At 54.7% G+C, this 18577-nt stretch overlaps 1 protein-coding gene and 1 non-coding gene across 5 annotated transcripts in view; one reads left to right on the top strand and one right to left on the bottom strand.

Annotated features, from left to right (window-relative positions):
• The window catches only part of SIPA1L3 (signal induced proliferation associated 1 like 3), a 251978-nt gene that overhangs the window by 230519 nt on the left and 2882 nt on the right, over window positions 1–18577 (top strand). For 2 of the 4 annotated variants that reach the window (XM_040252889.1, XM_040252890.1), the window contains exons 17-21: window positions 6629–6794; window positions 7559–7805; window positions 12089–12232; window positions 15962–16097; window positions 17787–17868. In XM_040252889.1, the coding sequence (XP_040108823.1) occupies window positions 6629–6794; window positions 7559–7805; window positions 12089–12232; window positions 15962–16097; window positions 17787–17868 (775 nt within the window). The remainder of the gene's footprint in view (window positions 1–6628; window positions 6795–7558; window positions 7806–12088; window positions 12233–15961; window positions 16098–17786; window positions 17869–18577) is intronic. The other 2 variants (XM_040252892.1, XM_040252891.1) reach the window with 2 other exon arrangements.
• On the bottom strand, window positions 12681–12785 carry LOC120873385. The gene has a single exon (XR_005723458.1). It is a non-coding gene; the product is annotated as a U6 spliceosomal RNA (small nuclear RNA).

Below are 18577 nucleotides of genomic sequence, written 5' to 3'. Positions count from 1 at the left end.
AGCGAGGCGATGGAAGTGATGGCCATGGGGAAGGAACGTAGCCCCGTGAGACACCCCAGCCCCAGAGTTGGGGCCCACACCCCCAGAGCCGCCGTCACTGCGTCCCAGACACACTGAACACTGCAATCTTTCATCAAGAGCAAATCTCAGGCGGCTCAGAGCACGGGGCAGATGTGGCTTCCGAGCATTATCCACTCACCGTGCCTCGGTCCCCAGCCTCTAAAGGGGAGGAGGGGGTGCCTCCCTCCCTGAGGTGGCACAGGGAGTCAGCGAGGCCTCGGGAAGGGCCGCTCAGCGTTGGCACTGGCTTCTAGCGGTTGACGCCTGGCCTGCAGACGCCCTCCTTCCTCGAGTTTAGGGGCCCTGGGTTCAGCTCAGCACAGCCACGGAAGCAGCAGCATCCCCACCCCACGGCAGGGTCGACCTCCACCCCCACCCACCTCGCCCAGCCAGCCTTTCAAGAAAGTCGGCCCGCAGCCCAAGGCACAGACTCGATGAGTGTCCTCGCCAGCAAGGCTGGCAGAACCCCCAGCTCAGGCAGGCCAACCGACAGTGGTGCTAATTAGCTTAATTAACCCAGCCCCAAGGGAGCTGCCTGGGTTGGAGGCCAGAGCTCCCAGTCATCTGGGATCAGGCCCAGCCAAGTCAGAGCCTTTGGTCGCCTTCCACTCCTGGCCCAGCCATCACGGGGAAAAGAACTTGCTGTTGTCCCGCTCCTAACTACAGGGCCTTCTTTGTCATTTTTCTGTCTCCCTCTTTCTTTTCTAACGTGAGTGTTTAATTCCCCAGCGTGGCAAATGCAAGTTCAAACAACACAGGCAAATTAGGGACTCTGTCCAAGGCTGTCAGTCAGAACTTTGAGAGAGGGTACCTCCTTCTGGGTGTTTTCTTCATTTGTGTGTTAGATGGTAAAACATGCAGAGGATAAAAACCAAACTAGTTCAAAAGGGTGTGCCGTGAAAACCAGGCCTGTCTCCCTTTCCTGGCCCCTAGCCATCTAGCTCCCCTCCCCGGAGCAACCATTGTTTCATTTCTTGTCCATCCTTACAGAAATGTTCTGAGCACACGTGAGTGTGTGTGTTTCCTTCCCGCCTCCCCCCCCTTTTTTTTTAATCCATGGGGTCACCTCCTGTCTGTGCTTCAGGCTCTTTCACTTGCTCTTTTCTCAGCTTGGCGACAGTTCCATATTAGATAGAACACAGAAGGTGATCTCATTCTTTTTAACAGTCAGAGTCGAGTCCATTTTATCCTCAGAGGTCATTAGATTTAAACATTTATAAAGACCAAAGATCTTGAGAAGAAGGAAAAAGATCAGAGGTGCACAAACCCAGTTTTTTTTTCTTTTAACCTGGAATTAATGCCATTTTAAATTATTGCTTAGAATTTTCAGTTTAGACAATACATTAGGAAATCCTCCCAGAAGAGAGAGAGTGTGGACAAAAATGATGAGTTTGACTCTCCAAACTGAATTTCATCATATTTTATTCCTTTTAGACATGTCATAGCTGCCCACTAACAGTGTCAGGCCATGTGGAACTTGCAGTGTATAGATAGATGTGGAGCTGAGCATCGGAAAGAAGGTTCTAGCAGGATTTCTTCCAGGGAGCCAGCCTTCCACTGGAGAATCAGGAGAGCCCCACTCAAGTCCTAGGGGTTCTGAGAGCTGGGAAGATAGTTTCAGCAAATGAACCCAAACAGAGCAAGGAAGGAATGCTTGTGTTCTCCTGGCTTGACTTTTTAAAGTATCTCTATCCTTTGTTTATTTATTTTTGTTGGCTGTGCTAGGTCTTCATTGCAGTGCACTGGCTTTCTCGAGTTGCAGCAAGAGGGGGCTACTCTCTACTTGCGGTGTGAGGGCTTCTCATTGTGGTGGCTTCTCTTGTTGCAAGCATGGGCTCTAGGGTGCGTGGGCCTCAGTAATTGTGGTACACAGGCTTAGTTGCTCCGTGACATGTGGGATCTTCCCAGACCAGGGAGCAAACCCATGTCCACAGCATTGGCAGACAGATTCTTAAACACTGCACCAGGGAAGTCCTCTATACTTTCTCCTGGTTTATGGAAGTCATTTAAGCTTGCTGGGAAAGGAAGGGAGAGCAGAAGGGAAGTTGGAAGGAAGGAAGGAGATGGGTAGGGAGGTTGGCTGATGGGTTGGAAGGAAGGTCAGTTTTGTGTGATACACATTTAACAACTCAGTCAGTGTGCCTGCCGGCCTCGTCCCCAACCCTGGACATAAACACAGACTGCAGGTGAGGTGGGAGGAGTGGGACCCCAAAACAGTTACACAGGACAAATGGCTGTGAGATGAAGACAGTGAAGAAGTAGCACAGGAGAGTGTGAGGTAGCTCACCTGGGCTGGGAGGGGGCCACAAAAGGTGGAGTGTCAGGGAAGGCCTCTCTGAGGACGTGACATTTGAGTGAAGCTGGGTGGATGAGAAGCTGCCATTTGCGGGGAATGCTGGGGAGGTTGCTCTGGGCAGACAGGACAGCAGGTGCAAAGGCCCTGAGGCAAGGACTTCCCTGGCGTGTTTCAGGAACCTTGGGAAGCCTGTATGGGAGGAGATGAGGGCTGAGGTGGGGTGGAACAGATTTGGACCTGGTGGGCTGTGGCAAGGAATGTTTTTAGAAAGAAAATCTCTCCGACATACCCACCTTAGGAGCTGAGAGTTTGGTAAACTTGAATATACCACGCTAAGCTGTGTGTGGGGCTTTCCTGATGGCTCAGACAGTAAAGATTCCGCCTGCAATGCGGGAGTCCTGGGTTCGATCCCTGTGTTGGGAAGATCCCCTGGAGATGGGCACGGCAACCCACTCTAGTATTCTTTCCTGGAGAATCCCATGGACAGAGGAGCCTGGCAGGCTACAGTCTATGGGGTCGCAAAGAGTTGGACACAACTGAGTGACTAAGCACAGCACAGCATAAGCTGTGTGCGAGTTTTGTTTCCTAAAAATGCTTTCACACCATACATACTTTTTTATATATATGTTTATTTGGCTGCACCAGGTCTTAGTTATGGCACACAGAATCTTTAGTTGCGGCATGCGAACTCTTAGTTGCCACATGTGGGATCTAGTTCCCTGACCAGGGATTGAACCTGGGCCCCCTACATTGGGAGTATGGAGTCTTAGCCACGAGACCGCCAGGGAAGTCCCCATAACTTGCTTACTCCCGTGACGCATCTGGGCAAACCTCTTCCCATGTCGCGTGGCCCAAGTCCTCTTGTCTTCAGCAGCTAGAGGGGATTGTTCTGGCGCCCTCCCTGCGGGGCCTCACCCTGCCAGTACTGGCCAGTGCTGTTTCCTCCTTAGTCAAGACTTCATGAAGTGTCCCCACACACCTGGCCCCGTAAAGGGGACACTCCCAGACGTAGAACTCCTAGGGTGGAGAGAGTGCACAGTTTTATATTTTCAGCAGGTCATTTTACACCCTTCCCAGAGGGGAGCCTCGTGGACAGCACCCCTTGTGCAGGGGATTCTGGGAAATGGCAAAATCAAAAGGGAAGCGGCAGGGGTGAGGCCCTTCGAGCTCCCAGGGGAACAGCATGTACTTTGGTGGGGGGGGGTGTGTGTCTTTCTTGCTTTTGTCTGTTTCTCTCTTTTGGATAGAAAGCCTTTCGTTTGCCCAGAAAGCATACTTCCCGAATAATGACGGAGCCAGAATTACCCTAGCCCTGGAATTCTCATTTGAAAAGGAATACGACCTAACAAGAAAAAAAAAATCACTTAACCACCCTCTCTTCCTTCCTTTGTTGAAATCCCAAGGCTGGCAGCTGAGAAAATAAGAGAAAAAATTTAAAAAATGGACTTCAGTACCCTCAGGAGCCCAAGATATCTTATTTCTTCCTGAGTTCAAAGACTCTTCTCTTTTTCTTTCTTGAGTTACACAATGATGAAGTCTAGGTGTCAGCTCTTTTTTAAACTAGTTTTTATTATTATTTTTGTTACAATACATGATTATAGCAAAATAAATTCAAGCAGTTCAGAAGGGTGTTTGTATCAGATGAAAAGTGAAAGTTTCATTTTTCCACCTTCTAATATGACTCCTACTTCCCAGAAGTAATCATTGTTCATAATTTCTTCCAGGATTTTTTTTATGTATAAAAGCTTTTTAAAAAATACTTATTAATTTATTTGGCTGTGTCTGGTCTTAGCACATGGGGTCTTTGTTGGGGCATGCGAGCTTCTCCAGTTGGGGTGCCTGTGTTTCTCTTTAGTTATGGTTCCTGGGTTCAGTTGCCCTGCAGCATATGGGAATCTTAGTTCCCCGACCAGTAATTGAACCCACATCCCCTGCATGGGAAGGTGGATATTTAACCATGGGACCACCAGGAAAGTCCCTATAAAAGCATATCATTAAACCCGATGTGATTATGTTCCACATACTGTACATCTTTCATACACCATCTCTTTGATAGAAACGTGACAGCCAAGCACTGTTATGATGCCCGTGGGCTCTGCAGCCCGGTGGCCTGGACTGGAATCCTAACTCCTCTGGTCCCAGGCTGTGTGACTGTGGACGGTTACTTTAACCTCTCTGTATCTCAGTTTCCCACCTGTAAAGTGGAGATGCCAGTTAACAGTGGCTCCCAGGGAGGGCTGCTGTGTGGATTTCACAGGTTAGCTCACATGGAGCCCTCGGACTGGTAGATAGCGCCTAGCTCTGTGCTCCTGTGAGCTGTCATTATTTCTTTCCGGGGAGGGGTGGGTGGCAACACCTCAGATGAGGGATCTAGGGTTGGCTGGAAAAGTAGGACCTGATCCCAAAGGCTGGGCCAGACTCAGGAGGCAAGAGGAGACTGCAGAGGAAGTCCCAGGAGTGGAGGACAGAGAGCCCCCAGGAGCCATCCCGGGCCAGGGAGCTGGGGTGGCAGCCTGTGGTGCCTGCAGAATGGGGAAAGAGCAGCAGGAGAGGACCATGTGCGGCTCAGGGTGCCCAGCACCCCCAGATAAACGGTTAGAATAGCAGCTCTCATCTTCGCAGCACCCGCTCGGTGAGGTGCTGGCCAGGCCGTTTGCAGCAAAATCCAAAATGTAAGGTCACTGTGTTTTCCCTGTGTGCAAACCAAGGATCAGAGAGGCCTGGGGTCCCACAGCAGGAAGAGGCAGAGTCTAGACTCAGACCCAGACCTGTCTGCCCACCAGGGCTCCTGCTCTTAACCCCAGACTGTGCCTCAGTGACTTTTAGGTCATAGTCTTCTGGAAGGCAGCCCTGGGTCAGCTTTGGGAATGCTGAAGAAGAGTGTGGTGATCAGAGTGACCCTGGCTCACAAATCAGCTTCTGGAACAAGATTGGAAGTTGCTCAGTCGTGTCCGACTCTTTGTGACCCCGTGGACTACTTAGTCCGTGGAATTCACCAGGCCACAACACTGGAGTGGGTAGCCGTTCCCCTCTCCAAGGGCTCTTCCCAACCCAGAGGTCAAATGCAGGTCTCCCGCATTGCGGGAGGATTCTTTACCAGCTGAGCCACCAGGGAAGACCAACGAGAATGGGAGACCCAGTAGAAAAGCGAGATAGCGGTCAGAGGCTGCTCCAAGCCCTTGTGCCTCGTCTTCTGGGTCCTCCCAGCCACCCCGCGATGTTTGAGCCCACCCCACGTGATGGAAAGCAAAGTGAGGGGGATCTGGTGCCAGGCCCTGGAGCGCCCAGGCCAGAGGTCTGCTGTCTGTGGCCCAGCCCTGGCCCAAAGGGACCGGCCCCCCAAGGGAGTCTAACTCTGTGGGACCCCCTCCCTTTCCTGTGGCTGAGTCCCTGGTCCACACCGTCCCTGTTTTCCACCTGAACAAATCCGGAGTTTCCCATCTCCTTGTTACCTTGAGGGTGGTGTCTCAGCCCTCAGCTCTTCTAAAGCACAAATCAGGACCAGGCACTCACCAGCTCGGACTCTCCAGGTGCAATCCTGAGACCCCTCTGTGGCTCATAAGTTCTCGAACACCTGCCCCAGCCCCTCCCAGGCCTCCCCACCTCCCCCTCACCGTCTTGCCCCCCACGCCTCTGTTAACTCACCAGGCTTGTTCACACGTCTCAGCCCAACACTCTCTGTTCCCTCTACCTGGCATCCTCTTCTACCAGCAGATTCCTGCCTTCTTCCCTTTCTGCTCAGATGTCATCCCCTTAGGAAAGCCTGCCTTGGGGCTTCCCTGGTGGCCCAGTGGTTGAGACTCCATGCTTCCAGTGTAGAGGCCGCGGGTTTGATCCCTGAGCAGGGAACTAAGATCGCCATGCTATGTGGCATTGCCAAAAGATGACAGGAAAACCCAGCCTCCATCCCCAGCAACCCCTATCCTTTTACCCAGCTTACTTCTCTTCAGCATACCTCTCTCCACCTCGCATTGTGGGCGCTCTCTCCCTGCTCATTTATTCACGGTCAGTCTCTGACAGGTCTGCTCCACATTCACTGCTGTATTCCCACTGCTGAGCACACACACAGCACACAGTGGGTTTCCAGGACACATCTGGGGGATGGGCAAGTGGAGAGGGTAACCCAGGTCTCGTCTCTGTCCATCTTCACCGGGTGACGTGGGGAAGCCGCGGTCACTCATCCAGTGGAGGTCAGCTCCCTGGGGTCAGGACGGCTTTGAGGAGCAACTCGAGCCTCCCGAGACCCTTCTGACCATGACCTTCTCCTTCCAGGCAGGTGGACAGCAGCACGAAAAACGTCTTCGGGCAGCCGCGGTTGAGGGCCTCCCTCCGAGACCTCCGCTCCCCACGGAAGAACTACAAGTCCACCATCGAAGATGACTTAAAGAAACTCATCATCATGGACAACCTGGCGCCCGAGCAGGAGAGAGATACCGGCGTATGTAGAGGCTGCCCCTGCCAGGCACACACCCATGCTTGCATGCATGCAATCAGGCAGAGGGGGGCGGGGCCAGGCCGGGGCAGCTCCCTGCACTCACTCCAGCCTCTTCCTGCCCGCGGCACCCACCGGCCTGTTGGGGTGTGCGTGTGCCCCTGCAGCCAGGAGTCAGGACGTCACGTTGGTCAGGGATAGGATCACAGCGTGAGCCAGCCTGGCAGGCTCGCGGGGGCTTTATCCCCACTGGACCGCTCTCACATCCTCCCCGAGGGCAGGGTGGAAGCAGCACCTGCCTGCCCAGACCACAGGGCCAGGAGTGGAGGGACTGCTCAGGGGGCACCTGGGCTCCCGTGACCCAGAGGTTGGGGGAGGCCAAAACAACAGGCATTCTCTGTCCCTCTCGTCTCTGCCTCCCCTGGTGGGCCAGGTGCTTGGGCAGGTGCACTTTTGTTGGGACCTGCGTGGCCCCAGTCTCCGCAGGGTTTTCTCCCACTGGCTCTGGGGGGAGCCAGCACTCTGTCCCAGGTTATCCCCACCAACCCCTGGGTCTCCTGCTCTAGCTGAGGTCACCCCACCTTCCCTACCTCCCCTGGAGCTGGAGAGTGGAGGTGTGCTGCAAAGAGGGGAGGAGGAATCCTCAGGGAGAAGTTAGGTACTTTGGGCAGAAATAGATGCTGGGTGGGTGAGGACTGCACATGGTGGGGAAGAAGCATCCAAGGGCAGTGACCGTGGGCCTGGCCATGACCACACTCCTGTCCTGGCAGCAGTCGCCACAGAAGAGCCTGCAGCGGACGCTGTCAGATGAGAGTCTGTGCAGTGGGCGTCGGGAGCCCAGCTTCGCCAACCCTGCAGGCCTGGACCCGGGCCTGCCCAGCGATGTGCTCTTCACCAGCACCTGCGCCTTCCCCTCCAGCACGCTGCCCGCCCGCCGCCAACACCAGCACCCCCACCCGCCTGGCGGCCCTGGCCCCATCCCCACCACCGCAGGCAACAGCTTCCCCGAGAAGAAATGTGAGCCTGGGAGCCTGGAGACTGGTTGGGGGTGGAGGGAGCAGGAGGGCATGAGCATGTGGATCACCTTGAGGTCAAAGGACATGGGTCATCAGTGTCAAAGTCAGATGAGGGTGGGAACTGAAGTACACGGGAGCATCCGGGGACCGCAGTGGTTGAGCACATTGGGTGTCACCCTCAGAGCAAGGGATTGCTGGCCAAGCATCAGTCACCTAGGAATGGGGGGCCCCCAAAGATTGAGGTCATCTGAGACCAGAGAGAGGGCGTTAGTCTCTCTGGGGGTCTCCAGACTGGAGGCTCATTACTAGGGCCCTGAGGATCAGGGTTTCCATTATATGTGCCCCTTCCCCAGCTCCCTGTTCCAGCACCAAGCAAATTACCTCATGAATTTTTTTTAAATATTTATTTTTACTTATGTATTTATTTGGCTGTTCTGGGTCTTAGTTGCAGCACGCAGGATCTTTAGTTATAGCCTGTAAACTCTCAGTTGTGGCATTTGGGCTCTAGTTCCCTGACTAGGGATCAAACCCGAGCCCCCTGCATTGGGAGCACAGAGTCTTAACCACTGGACCACCATGGAGGTTCCTGTCTTCACATACGTGACTTCCTCCAGGCCTGCCAGCTCTCGACGGGAGGAGATAGAGTGGTGTGACCACCGTCAGCAAATCTTTACTGAAGGGAATGCTGTGTGCATGGTTGCGCGCTGGCTGGGGTCAGCTGTGCCTTCAGTCCGCACTGTAATCCTCTATCCACAGCCTCAGAGGCTCTGAGACTGGAAGGCAGGGCAGACGTCCAGGCCAGGCCCCCCCAGCAGTGCCCGACCTGAACGGATGTAAGGCTGTTCGTGGCCCTTCTTTACCCCACTTGGCGTGAAGCATCGTTGCTTAGTTGAGGAACACGGGTGTGTTGGATGGGGGCCATTGCCGACCTTTTCGGGGGTGTGGGTACAGTATGCCGTTACTTTGTCAGATCGCCACAAACCTTGACTTCCGAGATCTGCCCGTCCCAGGTTTCAGCTGAGGGGCTGTGCCCTGTAGCGTCTGATGGAGCCCTTTTGTAGACCACAGAGGATGGGATGGAGGCTCGGGGACTTTTTTGAGGGGTTCTGTCTCCCCCCTTAAAATTCTTCCATAGCTTCTCATTGACCTCGTATCTGGGTCCATAGTCCTTGCCCTGATATTCAGGGGCTCCACCCTAGGGCCCTTGCTCGGTGCCTCCCTGAGAACCTCCTGTCCGCACTCTCTCTCTCAGGGCTCCCTCTGCCTGCCGTGCTGCTCCTCCAGCCCCGTGCTTGCTTCCTGACCCCCGCTTCTCCTTTAGAGCTTTGCCCAGATCTGGCTCTTTTCTGGAGTCTCCCGTAAGCCCCAGGCTGGGTCCTCTCTCCCAGTTTAAACTCCAGAGGCCCTGGCCTGCCCCTCCATTGCCTTCATCCCACTGTTTGTCCAGCCCCTGGTCTGGGCCAGGCTCTGCTGTAGGCTCTGGGCACCCAGCAGGGGGGGGCACACAGCACCCCTGCCCTGGTGGCACTGAGCTTCCCGGCGGTTTCTCTTGCCTCCCTGATTTTCACTCTGTGTCTCCTTCATCAGCCTCTCACCTCACTGCCCTGTCTGTGCCGAAGGCAGGGCCAGGCACGAGGAGGCATTTGACACATGGTGAGAAGGCAAGAGACGGGCCAGGGCAGGAGGGTGCACAGAGATCACAGAAAGACAGAGTGCCTGCCTGCCTCTGCCTATCCTTTTAGTCGTGTCAGAGATGCTGCCGCCTCCAGGAAGTCCTCTCCCCCTAACCAGGCTGAGTCAGGCACCTCCTCTGGGCACCCGTGCCCCCAGCCCCCTCCCATCCCACCCATCATGCTGTCTCAGCCTTGTGTTTCCCCATCACAGCCCCACTCTCTCCCGGTGGTCGCTGCGTGGGAATGAGTCTGTCCCCCCCGCTGGACTGGAGACTCCCTAAGAGCAGGGCCCAGGGTTGTTTGGGTCCTTACAGTGACCGCAGCCCAGGGCCCTCTTTCTCATGAAACACACACACACACCCCCCTCTCTGTGCCCATCTGACTCCCCTGTCCTCCTGAACCTGAGAGTCCCATCTGGCCGGGCCCCGGGCCTTTCCACATCTCCACGCCTGCTCGAGAGCCCTTTCCAAGCCACTTCGGGGCTGGAGAGGTGCTGTCAGCCCGGGCCCAGGCTCCACTGATGAAGAGCCCTCAAGGCGAAGGAGCCTCTCACGAGGCAGCGCCTGAGATGACTTGCGTGGCAGAGGCAGCTGCTCCCACGGTCCCCACCTCCTCAGCTGTGAGACACTAGGAGGCTGGAAACAGGAGTGTGGGGATCGAGGGCATCCTTCAGCCTGCCTTCTCATCCATTCCCCTGAGCGTTCATTCACTCGCCAACTAGCACCTCGCATCCTGAGAGCCGGGGTGGCCCGAGTTTGTGGTCAGGTCCTGACCTTACAGCTGTAACCTCCCTGTGCCTACAGAATGTAGGCCAAAAAAGCACCCACCTCACTGAGTTAATCCGAGAATCAAACAAGCTAGTACATGGAAAACACCAAACTCAGAGCCTGATATGCAGTAAGCGCTGGAAACACTCTCACTGTTGATGTATTTGTTTCTCAGTGTTTGGTCACCAGGAGCGAGCATTCTAACCTCTCATCAGTCAGGTTTTTGTCTCTGAACTAAGACATGAACAGGGAGCCTCTCAAGACCAACGCCGTGTGGGGCTGGGCCTAGAGCAGGGTCAGCGTCAGACCCCACGTTGTCAAAATCAGGTGCCCCCACCAGCGAGAGAGAGGGTGCGAGGCAGCCAGCTTCCAGCTCGGAGCCCCAGTCACCCCCTCTGTCACTCAGGGTCATAGCAGCTCTTCCCTCCTGGCTAATTTGGGGGAGTGAGGGCCAAGAGACGATCGCTGTGGTGCTCACTGTGGTGCCTGCCGAGAGGATGAGCCTGGGCTACGTGGAGCAGGCCCAGCCTTCCTTGCCAGAGTCACTGCCTGACCTCTGTGCTTCACTGTCACCCTCTGCCTTCCCCTGTGGGGTCTGTGAGGCCTCAGCGAGTCAGGGCCTAAGCCCCACAGGAGGCCTCTATCTCTGCAGCAGATGCCGCCATTGACAGGCTGCTTGTGCCTTCCATCCCTTCCAGCACCCGGAGACTCTTTCTCTGCCTGTCATGTCATGCCTGAACCCACCGGGTCTCCCCACAGTGACCCTAAACACCGGCCGTACCCCAGAGCCCCACGTTCTGTAGCCTGGCACTGTCCCCTCTGCTCCAGACGCAGGTGGCCCGCACCCCACCCACAGCTCCGTGCGGGTGTCTCGGGCACCTCACACTCACACCTCCAGAAGCCTCACTTCTGGTCCCACCCCCGGCCCTCCCGACTCAGTGCCAGCTCCCAGATCCTGAAGTCTTCCCAGAGGCCCCTCTGTCTCACGCCCACATCCACCCTCAGGGAATGCTTTCGGCCCCACCTGCCAGGCAGACCCAGGACCTTGTCCCTCCAGCCATACTGGCTCCTGTCTGCCTTCATCTCCCTCCTGGACCGTCCCAGGAGCCTCCTCACAGCCTCCCTGATCCCCCCCCACAAAGCTGGAGGGACCCAGTGGACACCTGGTACAGCTCAGAACCCTCCTCTGGCTCCATCTCACTCGGGGAAGCGATACGGTTCTTGTCATAGCCCCCAGGGGCCCTGCACCATCCAGCCCTGTCACCACCTTCTGTCCCGGCCATGCAAGCCTCCTCTTTTTTTTTTTTTTTTTCTAGTTTGTCTGTGCCGGGTCTTAGTGTGGCATGTGGGATTTAGTTCCCTGACAAGGGATCGAATCCGGGCCCCCTGCAGTGGAAATACGGAGTCTTAGCCACTGGACATCTAGAGGAGTGCCCTCCTCAGTGTTTCTTAAACCTCCAGGCACGTTCCTGCTTCAGGGGTTGATTTCTCACTGGTTGGGTCATCTGCCCAGAATGCTCTTCTCCCAAGATGTGCCCCCTGACCACCCCCCAACAGCCTCGCCTCCTTCTGAGTTTTGTACAAAAGGCCATCTTCTCCGCTAGGCCTCCCCGGCGCCCCGTTTCAAATCATACCCTCATAAATATCCAAGACTCCTATCCGCTTACCCTGCTGGTTGTTTTCCCTGGCACTTATCATCTAATAAATATAATTTATTCATTTAATTACATATAACAGTGTAACCGTTATGTAACGTTACATAATTGTATGTGAAGTGTAAAGTAACGTGTTCATTTCTTTATTTCTCCCACGCTGTCACTCGCACCCATCCTCTCCCCACCCAGCCACCATCTCTGCCTCCGAGCTCTCACTGGCCGAGGGGCGGGACCGGCCCCTGCGGCGTCTGGACCCGGGAATGATGCCGCTCCCCGACACAGCTGCAGGCCTCGAGTGGTCCAGCCTGGTGAACGCAGCCAAGGCCTATGAAGGTAGGCGCCTTCCCCTCAACCTCAGCAGATCCCCGCTCCCTTCTCTGTTCTGGAAGGATCCACAGAGGGCGTTAGAGCTTTTTGTTTTTTCTGGGTTACTATATTTTACTTACCTTGTCCCTCTATACTGCTGTGTCAGCCATGTCTGACTTTTTGTGACCCCGTGGACAGTAGCCCAGGAGGCTCCTCTATTCATGGGATTCTCCAGGCAAGAGTACTGGAGTGGGTTACAATTTCCTCCCCCAGGGGATCTTCCCGACTCAGGGATCAAACCCATGTCTGCTACATTGGCATATGGGTTTTTTACCATAGAGCCACCTGGGAAGCCCACTTACCCTCTCTGTTGACATTACCTTTTTTTTTTTTTTTTTTACCAAACTGGGCCTTTTTCTAAGAAGGAAGATGTGTTTTCTTTTTAATTTACTTTTTAATTGGAGGAAAATTGCTTAAAAATATGGAACACTTCACGAATTTGAATGTCATCCTCCTGCAGGGGCCATGCTAATCCTCTCTGTCGACCCTGTTTCAGTGTATGTGCTGCCAAAGTGAGCACGGCCTTGAGGCTTTAAAAGGGGACACACTCAGGTTCCAGAATCGGGGGGGCAAGGATCACATCCTCCCTGTCGCTTGCTCACTGTGCAGTCCTGGGCAAATGTCTTCATCTCTCTGATCCCCCCAGCTAGCTTGTCTACAAAACAGGAACGAGACTGTACCCACTGCTTAGGGCCACAGGGAGGAATCTATGAAAACTGTTTATAAAACTTGTCATCACAGAACATGCCATCAACAGAGAGTGCTCCCTCTTATTATTTTAGTGAGGAAGTGTAGTGATCCCAGTTGTACTTAGATGTACTTTGGCTACAAGTGGCAGAAAATCCGGTGACTTAAACAAGGTTTTATGCAGTGAAAATTCCAGGGGTGGGCAGTTACGCTGGTGGGCAGTAAAAATTTCTGGGGTGATCACTTCTGATTAGGGTCAAACTACTTCCCCTTCTGTTGTGCCATTCCTGGGGACCTCATCCTCACAGTTGGGCTGCTAGAGCTCTGGCCATCACGTCCAGCTCTGCCCGCAGGTAGAGACAGACACCCAGCCCACACCCCACCCCACCCCCACTTGAAAGATGTTTTCCATAGCCTCACCTTCCTCCTGCACTTACATCCCATTGGCCTGAGTGTCATAGCCACACTTTGCTACAGGGCAGGATGGGGAATGAGGCCCTGTGCACGGCTGAAATTTGGGATCTATTATTACGGAGAAAGAGAAAACAGACCATAAGACAGCTGGCTGTCTCTGCCATTTCCATCCCACATGTCCTTGGGCAAGCAGCTTTACCTTTCTTAGCCTCGGTTTCCTCATCTGTGAAACCCTGACAGATAAGGATATATTCTTCTGGCTCATTTTTCATCTTTTAGGCCTCAGCTTTGCAGTCCCTCCTCCAGGAAGCCCTCCCTCATATCCCTTAGTCTGGATCAGACACCTCCTCCTGTTTCCCATGGCCCTGACCCCTCGGCCTGTGCCCTTGCTTTCTTTTTAATTAATTAATTAGTTTGGTTGCATCAGGGCTAAGTTGCAACACTCAGGCTTCTCTAGTTGTGGCTCATGGGCTTAGTGGCCCCAAGCATATGGGGTCTTAGTTCCCTGACCAGGGATTGAACCTATGCCCCTTGCAGTGGAATTAGAGGCTTAACCACCGGACCATCGGGGATGTCCCCTGCAATAAGCTGTTTTTAAAAAGTAAAGGAGAAGGGGCTTCCCTGTTGGCTCAGTTGTAAAGAATTCACCTACCAGTGCAGGAGATGTGGGTTTGATCCCTGGTACAGGAAGATCTCAAATGCCACATGGCAAAAACCCTGCCCCACAACTACCGAGTGTGCTCTAGAGCCCGGGAACCGCAGCTGCTGAGCCCGTGAGCCGCGACTGCTGAAGCCCGCACCCTTGGAGCCTGCGCACCACCACAGGAGAAGCCGCCACAGTGAGAAGCCCTGGCCCTGTGACTAGAGAGTAGCCCGTGCATAGCAACGAAAACCCAGCGCAGCCAAAAATAAGGAGTTTTTTTTTTATGTGAAGGAAAAGAGTGCTCAGGAGAATTAAAAACCAGAGAGATTGCAGGGCAGGAACCCCAAGATGTGTTAAAGTGTGTTGAAAAGTGTTGAAACGGGTGATGGGTTCACGACCCATGATGCTCTTTTCTCTGCTTTGGGGCCTATTTGAAACTGTTTATATAAAAGCATTTTCAAAAAGCATAAATAGTGAATCCAAGATAGAAAACAGCAGCTATAAAGGATGCTATTTAGAGAATGGGGGAAATTTCGAGGTGGTTGTCTATTAGACGATAATAGCACGTCGGCCGTCAACTTGCCTGAGGACGATGTTGTGTCAGGAATATGTAGGAGCGTCTCTTTCCTTTTGGAGAAGTGTCGTAAAGTACTCATGGGTGAAGTACCAGGATGTTGGTGCGTTCCCTTCCCCAATGGTTAGGGAAGGAAACACGCATAAATGCAGGAAGTAAGTGTGGCATAACCGTTAACAGTGGGTGGATCTTGGGGAAGGGCATTCGGGTTTCCACTGTGCTGTTCTTGGAGCCAGGAGTTAGAAATAAAGGAGCCCGCCTTTGCCTCCCTGGGAGAGGCACAGCCCCTCCTCTGTTTGTTCTGTCCTAGGACTCACTTGGTGAGAAAGTGTTAGTCGCACAGCCGTGTCCTACTCTTTGTGACCCCCACAGACTATAGGCCTCCAGGCTCTTCAGGTTGGGATTCGCCGGGCAAGAATACTGGAGTGGGTTGCCATTTCCTTCTCCAGGGGATTTCCCTAACCCAAGGATTGAACCAGGGTCTCCTGCGTTGGTCTTCCCTTGTGGCTAAGCTGGTAAAGAATCTGCCTGCAATGCCGGAGACCTGGGTTCTGTCCCTGGGTTGGGAAGATCCCCTGGAGAAGGGAAAAGCTACCCACTCCAGTATTCTTGTCTGGAGAATTCCATGGACTGTACAGTCCATGGGATCGCAAAGAGTTAGACACGACTGAGCAACTTGCACTTTCACTCCTGTATTGAGCCACCAGGGAAGCCCCAGGACTCACTCAGCCAGCCCCTCTTTGGATGCATTCAGACTGTTTTCGATTTCTGCCATCATGGAAGGACTACCTAAGGGTCCCATGTGAAAATCCAGGCACTGGCTCAGGCCCCGCCCCCCGAGCCAGTCACGTGTCTGGGGGATGGGACCTGGGCATCTTTGCTTTAACCGCCAGCCCCATGAGACTGTTTCTCTCTTCCATATACCTGATAGTCTCTGTTTGGTGTCTCTCTTTGCTTTGGAGGTTTCACAGACATTCTCAGAATTAGGACATAATGAATCCCTGTGTCCTCATCAGCCAGTGTCAACCCCATCCACGTCCAGCCATTTTCCCCCCTCACCATTATTGACAAAACCAGGCCATTTCAGCTGAATTGGGGCGGTTCTTTGCCCACACCGCACTCAACTCCTTTCTCTGTCCCTTGTATTTTGTGTAAACTGGTCTCCGGGTCTGGAGGCTTACTCAGAAACAGGACGGAATATTGTGTTTGTGTCCTGACTTGGTTTGGTTTGTTGGCAAGAATCCATCCTGTGTGCCTGTGTGATCTAAGCGGGTGTGATTGGGAGTGTCCTGGGGGTTTGGGGGAAGGGATTGGCTGTTGGGGTGGTGTGAGGAGGAGCCGGGACCCCAGCCGACCACCGCGCCCCTCTCCCCCGCAGTGCAAAGAGCCGTCTCACTCTTCTCTCTCAACGACCCAGCTCTGAGCCCGGACGTCCCGCCTGCACACAGTCCTGTCCACAGTCATCTGAGCCTGGAAAGGGGTCCCCCGACCCCCAGGACCACCCCTACCATGAGGTGAGGCTCCCTGACCCCGCTGTCCAGGCAGGAGGCCACCCTGCAGGTCCCCCAACCCCCTCAGCAGTAGCAGGAGGGGCAGCCACGGCCTCATCTAACAGACTTCGGGCTCACCCACTCACTGGGGCCCAGCAGGGACTGAGCAGTGTCGGTCCTGCCCTCACATGGAGGCCCTGTCTCCTCGGAGGAGACAGCACAGTGATCATTGTTCTGCTGCTTTGAAAATTGATAAGCGGTACCCCCAGTCTTCCCTGCCTGCTGCCTCACGTCCGCCCCCTCTGTCCACCCAACTCCCAGTCTCCAGCTGGCCCTGTCTGCCCCCGGGTCTCCTCCTCTGCAGGTTCCTAAATTACGTGCTGGTGCCCCTGACATTTCTCTCTCACCTCGTCCCTGGCAGGCCCCAGGCCAGACTGTCTGGGGACCCAGCGGTGACTGGGGCCCGAGCCCTGTCCTCACGAGGCTTCCGGGGGCGGGGAGGCGGGCAGGGAGACAGGCCTCTCCCGTTTGTCACCTCACATTCAGTGCGGCATGTTTGAGTGCACTAGCTTGGCAGAAAATAGAATCACAAAGAGGGAGAGAGGATGGAAATGGCAGGCTTGCATGTCCGTGGATTTAAATAGTGCATTCCACACTCAGCTGCATACTTCACCGTGCGGAGTGACGTGTGCAACAGTAGTGCACTCTACTGTATGGGCAGTTGAAGCGATTTTCGGGGGTGGTTTTGACTCTTCTTGTTTTTCACTTCACACCCTGGCTTTAGAGCTCAACCTCCACCGAAGACTGGCCCCACTGTCACAGCAGAGCTGGGTGGTTCCGGGACGGGGCACTGCAGTGGGGTTGGGAACAGGGTGCGTGTAGAAATGTCAGGACTTGTGGCTTCCCGGCAGACTCCTGGACTCCTTTTGCCCTGAGCTGCTGACCTCCTCCCACCTGCCTCCAGCCTCCCCCAGCGACTGCAGCTCCCCCAGATGTAGGACCAGCAGGGAGGAAAGACTGGTGGGGGTATGGGGGGTGGGCAGCGGGTCCTTCCCGCTTCTCGGGCGGACACCCTGCCTCCCTTCTCATCCATCCTGGGTGCATGCGTTGCCACCATGCCCAGAGGAGCCTTCTGCAAAAAGAGGCTTTCCCCTTCCCCTGCAGGAGCCAGGCAGGCCCAGAAGGGGGGAACCCACTCAGGAGGAGCCACAGGCCGGGGTCCTGGGTACAGCGTCCCTGCCTGAGCTGCTCAGACTTCACACGTCACGGGGTGGGCTCTCAGGAACGGGGGCTGTTACCATCATCCATCTGGTTACTAGTCCTGCCCCCCAGGCAGGCCCTCCTGCTTGCGTGCCCGCTTACACACCCCAAGTGCCAGCTCCGTGCTAGGGCTTGCTCAGTGCTGGGTGGGTGGGTGTGGGGAGGAGGCTTTGTACCGCGCTGCCCCGGGTGGTGGGAGGTGGGAGGAATTTCTCCTGGAAGCACACACTTGGTCCCTCTGTGGGAGGACCGCCGCTCACTTCAGGCCTGGTGCTCCCAAGCCCCACCAGGTGAGGAGCCCACCCCAGGCAGAGCACAGCCTTCACCCCCCAGGCACCCCTCGTACTCCAGCCAGGAGAGGACTCCCCAGAGCCTCAGGGACAAAAGGGGCCTATAACCTGGGCTCCTCCCAGCTGTGGGCGGAGATCCTGACCCCGCCCCTTGCCTTTGCAGCGAGGAGCCACCCCTGGATCTGACAGGCAAGGTGTACCAGCTGGAGGTGATGCTGAAACAGCTGCACACGGACCTCCAGAAGGTAAGGCCGCCAGGCAGCTGCCTCACATGGCACTTCCCGGATGCCTGGGGGGTGGGCAGCAAGGCTGGGGCTCCCGTCTCCACCCCAATCCCGTCTTTTCTAGGAGAGGCCACCCAGCTCTGAATGTAGTCATGAATGAAGAGCTTGACATAGGGGAGGCTGGTAACGCACCCAGAAACTCTTAGAAGGAGAATAAGTTGGCTCAACCTTTTTGGAGGGCGGTCAGACCATATTTATCAAAACCGTAATTGTGTACCTTGTCAACCCAGCAGTTTCACTGTGAGAATTCATCTAATAGAATTCCAAGCACAGGCACAAAGAGACCTGTGAGTAAGGGTGTTCACTGCTGTACCACTGGCCATGAAAGACTGGGGCCAGTGCAGCTGTCTGTTTACAGGAGAATCGCGACGTAAATGACAGGACAGCCATGCTGTGGAATAATCTGCTGCGAATTAGTCATGGCAGAAATCTGTATATTCACAGACATACAGAAGAAGTCCAGTAACTGAAGGAGAAAACTCAGCGTGCAGCAGACCTGTCTCGTAGAACACTGTAGCACTTAAAAAATGTCTCCCAGCTGTGGGTCAGAGGGCTATCTAGAAGGTGACATTCCAGATTGTTCCTTATCTCCAGAGGGTGGGAGAGTGAGGAAAAATAAGTGTGGAAGAGACTCTCTTGTTTTATATACTTCTGGGTAAAGGGCCAGAAG

The sequence above is a fragment of the Oryx dammah genome, unplaced genomic scaffold (assembly GCF_014754425.2).
Source record: "Oryx dammah isolate SB20612 unplaced genomic scaffold, SCBI_Odam_1.1 HiC_scaffold_13, whole genome shotgun sequence".
Classification (NCBI taxonomy): domain Eukaryota; kingdom Metazoa; phylum Chordata; class Mammalia; order Artiodactyla; family Bovidae; genus Oryx; species Oryx dammah.
The sequence above is the reverse complement of the archived record's forward strand: the minus strand, read 5'-3'. Positions and strand labels throughout refer to the sequence as shown.